Source organism: Montipora capricornis, chromosome 3 (genome assembly GCF_036669925.1).
Source record: "Montipora capricornis isolate CH-2021 chromosome 3, ASM3666992v2, whole genome shotgun sequence".
Classification (NCBI taxonomy): Eukaryota; Metazoa; Cnidaria; class Anthozoa; order Scleractinia; family Acroporidae; genus Montipora; species Montipora capricornis.
The window spans coordinates 2,224,742-2,232,241 of record NC_090885.1 but is presented as its reverse complement, the minus strand read 5'-3'; the positions used below and the strand labels follow the sequence as shown (position 1 = coordinate 2,232,241).

General features: G+C 39.7%; 1 protein-coding gene across 2 annotated transcripts in view; it reads right to left on the bottom strand.

Moving 5' to 3' along the window:
* The window catches only part of LOC138041889 (unconventional myosin-Va-like), a 43,688-nt gene that overhangs the window by 7,783 nt on the left and 28,405 nt on the right, over positions 1-7,500 (bottom strand). For both annotated transcript variants that reach the window (XM_068887571.1, XM_068887570.1), the window contains 7 exons: positions 6,645-7,291; positions 5,720-5,794; positions 5,196-5,304; positions 4,990-5,057; positions 3,356-3,409; positions 2,667-2,921; positions 1,122-1,211 (listed from right to left, as the gene is read on the bottom strand). In XM_068887571.1, coding sequence (XP_068743672.1) covers positions 1,122-1,211; positions 2,667-2,921; positions 3,356-3,409; positions 4,990-5,057; positions 5,196-5,304; positions 5,720-5,794; positions 6,645-7,291 — 1,298 coding nt within the window. The remainder of the gene's footprint in view (positions 1-1,121; positions 1,212-2,666; positions 2,922-3,355; positions 3,410-4,989; positions 5,058-5,195; positions 5,305-5,719; positions 5,795-6,644; positions 7,292-7,500) is intronic.

Below are 7,500 nucleotides of genomic sequence, written 5' to 3'. Positions count from 1 at the left end.
GAAAAAATAGTTGAAACGCAAAGTGATGAAATGAGAAAGAAAACGTGTAAAGTGAACGAAGAAATATTTCGTGAACGCTAACGAAATGACACCAAACTTAAACAGACAAAGACTATTAAAAGAAGAGCAAAGTTTTCTTGGCTGACACACTAACATCTTTGATGTAATCCTTCACGTTGGTCCAGTGTTTAATGAGTGAGGCGGGCAGTCCATCTTCATCGGGCCGTCTTATAAGCCACTGAAGTGTTAGCGTTGTGGGAGGAATCATGGAAGCGAATGAATGAACGAATGAATGAACAAGAGCACACAACAGTAACATGACTACACCATTATCACCAGCTACTGTCGAGCTGAGGAAGGAACAACATCTACATCATAGTTATTTCAAAAGAAAGCTACCAAATCATCTCCTGGATGATTCACTGAGTTCGAGTTCTATCGAAAGAACTTCATGTTCAAATCGCGTTTTGAAAGTTTTCAGGAGGAGAACAGAATGACAAGAGGACACTGTACACAGGCAAAGATAATATCATATTTCTATAAATATGAAAAGTCTTTTATCTGTTATAGTTATTTTTCTGATTATGATTATGATTTCTGATTATAATTATGTGATTATGATTATTATTATTACTAGTATTATTGTCGACTTCTTAAAATTCACTACTTGAATCACTTTGTTACCGTGGTGGACAATGTGTACGAGAGACTTTGTCCAAATGTAAACGATTGTTTGTGCTCAGATATCAGTCATCTTGATGGGTCAGGTTGAAACTGAATGAATAAGTGCGTTATCCCTTGACAAAAACCGCCGGCATTAACTGATGATTTAGATACCATCGAGTTCCTTAGACTCATCGCCGGGTTCTGATCAAACGTGACTCAAACTGAAATCAAAGTCGTCTTTTGTTTTCAATGGATTATACATGTAGTAACCCTTGATTTTTCTTCTTTATTTTGGAAAAGTACAACAAAGACGGCACCTGATCTGTTTTTTTTTCCTTTCAGATAATAATAATAATAATAATAATAATAATAATAATAATGATAAGGGAAAACAGTGAGGCGAAAGGAGGGTGTTGCGGGTAAACATTCATAAAAATAACATGATGTCCACTTACCCGATCCCCACTGTACTGTTTCATATCATGAAGAAGTCGAGAAGTGTTCGCCAGCCAAAATGCCAAAATGTCCAGGTTACTCGGACTTTTCTGACAAAGGAACGGAACATGCGCCTTAATAATCATTTGGCAGAGTGGTGGCTATGCAGAAATTATCATGTCACTGAAAGCCAGCCCCAGTAGGTCAAAGGACGCATACCTGTCTGTATCCGATGCATAAGTCACCATAATTTTATTGCAGTCTCAACTAGCCGGCGTAGCAACCGTTTCCGTGCGGGTAACATGCAAGATTTTCGATGTTTTGGCCTCGCATAAAGTGGGGCGGGACACCTCTTTTTTTGTGTCTTTCGTCGTTGCATGTTTCCCGCACAGAAACGCTTGCATGCTACGCAGGCAAGGTTAACCGGGCCAGGCTAACTTGTGCAAAGATTTCAGTATTTGCCGTAGTTACGGTGAATATGTACTCTCCAAGCATATCTAAGTAAAGGCGTGTATGAAGATTACCTTGACCAACGTTTACAGTCAAACCAAGTGAAGCGTACCCCTTAAGATTGCATTAATGAAGTGATTATTTGAAACTTGAACCCGCTAGTCGTTTCAAGAATGCGATAATGAATTGATTATTCGAATATTGAACTCGCTCGCTCGATCCAAGAATACGGCTAAATTCGCTAACGGATTCCGTTTTCGAAAAATCAATTCACTGTTGCGACTAGTAGGTTTCAAACCTACTAGTATTTTCTAGAATGCAATACTGAATCGATTTTTCGGAAACGGAACCCGTTAGCCGTATTCTTGGATCGAACGAGCGAGTTCAATATTCGAATGATCAATTCATTATTGCATTCTTGAAACGACTAGCGGGTTCAAGTTTCAAATAATCAGTTCATTAATGCAATCTTGAGGGGTACGCTTCACTTGGTTTGACTGTAACGTGCCGTATATTTTATTTTCTGGATAGTGAGAACAGTGGCCTTACGGGGCCCGTTTCTCGAAGGTCCCGAAGGCGTTTAGGGCCCGAAAAGCTATTTACGAAACTGCCATTGGCTTGTCTTAATAGGCTGGTCTTTTAACATGTTTTCAAGGTAACAAAAAGCAAAATGATTGCGGAGTTTGTTTACTTGAAAGCTATCCGTGATTAAGACATAGAATTGTGGCACCAGAAAAAGGCCCGAGAGGTTTCGGGAATTTCGAGAAATGGGGCTCCCGGTGGGCGTTTCTCGAAAGGCCCGATACTTTCCAGGTTTATGGAGGAATCATAAGACTCACTGTATCTTCAAAAAGGAAAAGGAAACGTTTCTAGTCATGAAACTTTGCAGATGTCTTCTTTTCTCTGATCAGGAAAATATGTTCAAAGATCGATTTTCCCGGCAAAATAACAGTCTTTATAAAATGCGTTGGTTTACCATGTTTATCACCCTGTTTGTGTTTTATTTTTAATCAAGCAACGATAAACACAGAACAAGAATTTATATGCGTGATGCAGAATTTGGGTTTCACGAATTAATTTTCGGCGATTTTCAGAAAATGGCCGGCGATTCTTACCTTGACGACTTTCCTGATGCTGTTAATACTATTGGTCAGGAGACTTTGCATGCGTCGGTCGTCATTCACGTGGTCAGCATGCCGGATGCACATGAAAAGAATGTGTGCAGGGAGCCCTGGAATAGCATCCGCCATGGATTTGGGGTCCATTTCAGTAATCAAATATTTAATAACGTTGTCTTCGTCATCGCTTGCGAACTCAATCATACCACGAACTTTTTGAGGTTTCAATTGGGGGGGAAGAGGAAGCAGGTCCTATGAGAAACAAAAATAACTAATAAACATCTTGTCTCAGTTTAATACTCAGTTAAGACACTTCCAATTTCACTTTCTTATCCTTTTTCTCTGACATGAGACAGTGCAAACATTTCTAAGTGTTCATGTTGAAGACTCGCTTTAATAAGCCTTAAGGAGGAAGAATGGAACTCGGAAAGACATAGGATTTCAATGCTATGTCCAAAGGTTCGATCCTCTTTGTGAGCTATAACAAACAGTGCATAGACCGAATGCATATATGGCGGCCAAAAGAATATTCTTTTGTTTATGTGCTAATTACACTCACTAGCCTCGTTTGCATGGACAATATACAAAAGAAATGTTGCTTGAGAGCGGGGCTAGTGAGTCTCATTAGCACATAAACAAAAGAATACATTTTTGACCGCCATTTATGCAATTGGTCTATAGTTTACCCCTTCCTTTTGGGCGTGGGAGGATTTCCGAAGAAGACCAGCGTGTCGCATGACCTACGAAAAGAAAGTTACAAGAACATATCGACGTTAATGACAGGGCAAAAGACGACGCAAACATATCTTTAAAAGAAGAATCTAAAGAGATTCGAGGAAGTTGACAACTCAGAGAAAACCAGACATTACAGGAGGTAGAGGGATTCCTTGGGGCATTACATTTCGTTTTAGCTCCAATATTCTACATGGAAAAAATTCTCCAAGGTGATTGGCTAGGAGAAATGCAATTTTCAGGTAACACAAGAGAGGTTACTACGTGAAAACGAGGTCGCAAACCAATCATACTGAGTGAGCAGTTGAATAATCTTGTCTCAATTATCTAATCGTTAGACAATTTGGTGACCATCCTATGCAGGTACATAATAATGAAATGGTGGCTTCGGGAAGTGTAAAGGGTGACCGCGTCCGTTATGTACACGTGACCGCTGTATACAGATCAACTTTAGAGTAAATATAAGACTCTATTCTCGGGAAGTTGTGTGGTGACCGTAATTTACAGGGTGTCCGCTTTAAACACGGCCGTTATACGCAGGTTTGACTGTATTTAGTAATTTAATGAACAATGAATAATTTACGTTGGTTTGACACTTCCTTTGATTTGATTGGCGTTTGATTACATATTTTTGAGGTTCAAAGTACTAAGATTCATAGTAATTTCGATCAGAGAACACTCCCGTCTCGCTGATCTGTTTCACGTCTCTGACGCTTGCATACCAATTTGCTGTCGAGTTCTTTTTTGAGCCCTTTTGCTGACCCGTTTCTAACCTGGTCTGACTGGATATCGCCAAAGAACTCAGTGTTCATTGCTGTATGTTATACTTAACAATTATTCCATAAGCGCGCGTTGGTATGAGATGATATAGATAGCCAACGAGGCGCGTAGCGACGAGTTGGCTATAATCATCTCATATTCAACAAGCGCGAGTGGAATAATTGTTTTATTAAAAACGCCCCCAAAATATAGAAAACTAGAATACAATAAAAATAAAAAGGCCCAAAAAATCACGCATATGCTTGCCGTGTTTGTAGATCATGGTATAATGGCTCATAACCCATGATGCTTAGCCAATCAAAACTCTCGAATTGCATTATCCAATGATCCAGTTTTTAATAAACATCGCTTATACCATAGTTCTCAATGTATTTATACTTCTCTTAAATGGAATAATATAACCTTGCATAAATTATACGATTGGCGTAGACCAGTTGGGTTGTGTGCTGTTTTCTGAACCTGAATTACTAATAAGTAATCACGATTTTTATCGTGCAATTTGGACTAAACTACGCATTTGTAATTTTTTCCGACTTCAAATCGCACGAGCACTTTTGTTGGTCTTCCGGAAAATGTACGCGTGGTTATTTATTCCAAATTACATCTCACAAGCTTCAAGCTTACACAACTCAGCCGTTACTGGAAAAGCAAGGCAACGGGAGAAAAGTATTTCGTTTTGTTCCCAGTAACGCTGGTACTCATTTTAACGTGAAAAGTACTTTGATTTCGTTACAGACTTCTTAAGTACTGTTCACAACTGCGATGACCTTAAAATCGTTAACTGGTGAAAAGAACTCCTTTTACAAACCAATTTTCCTGCTTTTGGTTCCTGTCCAGCTAAAAAGCTTTGCGCTCTTCTCTTCTGCTCAAGTTCACCTTCAAATTAAGAAAAACCGGGAGCACGATTTTAAAAAATGATACAAAAAAAAATCCTGTTAAAAAAGAAATTTATTAGAAATTTATTAAAAGAAACAAATGTGCAAAAAATTGGTTTGAAGTCCACCAACAACATACCCTTGTAAGACTGCGTTCTTCCTCTGAATGGTGCCAAAGCCATTCCCGTCCCACCCTGCTTGAATTCCTCAAGCTCCACTTCCAGTTTTTCAACTTGTTCCTTAAGCTCCTACAAATGACACGATTTTTTTTGTACGTCAATGGTTGGATTTTAAAATGATCATCACATTTAAGTTAGACTGCAGTAAAGATGGACTCGAACTCATCACACGCGTGGTTGTATTGAACAGCTACGCCACCTCTGCTAACATCTCGCCAACTGGTCAATTACGGCTTTATGTAGCGTGTATAAGCCATAAATCAGGCGTAACAAGCAAAACCAGCTCTTGGTTTGTCATGTTATCGTTTACCTTTTGATAAAAGTTCAAAAATGCCTTGGAGGCGAACTTCATACAACTTGACACGGGATGTAACCGACACGGCGAGCACTGTTTTATCATTTAACATCAGTCGCATCCTGTGTACTGGTTTCAACAAGCCAGCCAATTAATTACCACGGAGAACAAGCGACACAATCCACTCACCACGTTCTCTGTCACCAATCGAGAAACTTCTTTGTTAAAATTTCCATCCATTGACGAAAGCGACGAGCCTCGCCCCTACAAGAACGCAAAAGATTTAATGGTGAGTTGGACCTGTTTTCATCATGCCAATAAGGCCAATTTAGACGTAATTTACGAATAGACTGGATAGGACTTCCCCATACATTTGGTATAAGGCTAATCTGAAATGATCTTCTCACATTACCCTTTTCCATGCTTGTTCCAGCCCAACATTAAACAATACGAAATTGGTCCAAACAAAGTCTTTCTAATTGGAAAACATTTTTAACCCAGGACGAGAAACCAAGTTGAGTGGCGCTAAAGACTTCAAAGTAGATACCCGGGCGGATAAAAAGTCTGCCTGCTCAATGAGCATTTTTTCCGGTGTAGTTGAAACAGACGATTTGCTAAGGAGCTCGAGTTATCTTCTCTAATGTCGACAGTTTGTCGAGCCGCAACGTTTGATTTGACAACCAAGCGGTGGCAATATTGCCCCAATTATTCTCCGCTTCCAAGATTCAAGATGGAAGCCGAATATTCCGCGTCCATAGACCGTGCCTCGCCAGAATGCGCCTGGACTGCAGACTATGTGAACCTTCAGAGTTAACTTACTAGTTATGCACCAATCAATTGAATTCATTGCCCTTTGACTCTCTCCCTCCCATAGAAAGAAGAGAATGCAACATTTGAATAGTGTTCCAAATTAAAAATTTCCCTGCCCCTCAGGGGGAACTTGGCTATTACAATACCTACCACTATGACCCTACTCCTCGAACCCTCTTGGGTTCGGGGGCAGGGGTCTCAGTTGCCTTACACAAAAATGTGTTAATGGCTGACAATATCGTACTTTAAAATATTTAGAATCCCCTTTACCCAAACATTAAGCAAAAAAAAAAAAGACAGTTACCCTTTGCAGATCAGCTTTTTCCATCCACAGCTTCTCGTTAGCTTTCTTCAAGTCTTCTTCTTTCTTTAATAAATCGTGAAGTTCATTTTGCAAGACATTGTTAGCTTTCTTCAAACTCTGTGCCTGCATCACATACGCGCTTTCATCTGGGTTAGTTCTTAATAATTCCTCTGCATTATGCATGTCGTTAACCACGGATGCAATTGAAATAAGTTCTCCTCTTAAGCGATTCTTCTCGTTCTCTAACTGGTTTCTATCAGCGTTAATTTCATTCATCTTTTCATTAATCATGTCCCACTCGGCTTCCTTGTCAATATTCCTTTGACTTACAAGTTTCCTCAAAAGTTGAAGCTCCGAATTCATTGTTTTGCTTTCTGCCTCGAGTTGTATTTTTTCTTTCTCTAAACTTTCTCTCTCCTTCAGAGCTTTTTGATATATTTCAGACTCAACGATCTGATCTTCGGTGGGTGGTGTAATCACATTGATGCTCGACGCATCAGCTGGCGATTGTTCGTATTCCCATAGTTTGTCTTCTAATTCCCTTATTCTCTTTTTCATTCCGCGCATCAACTTTTTCTTTTTCACTGTAGATTCCGGCGTTTCACTTTGCCTTTCCTCCAACTCCATAGCATCGACCAATGAAGCCTCTACAAGAGAAAAGCACAACGTTTTTACATGACATTATTCAGTCCAAGGAGGGACGAGACAAGCACCCCCACTTAAAGTAAAGTAAAGTAACCATATTTAACGTCGATAACTCGTAACAGTAATTCAACTGACAAACCTGAGGTCGACGGTGCGCTCAGTTTACTCCCCCTCTCCATCAGTGCTCCGTTTTACGGGTATTTAAAGCTAC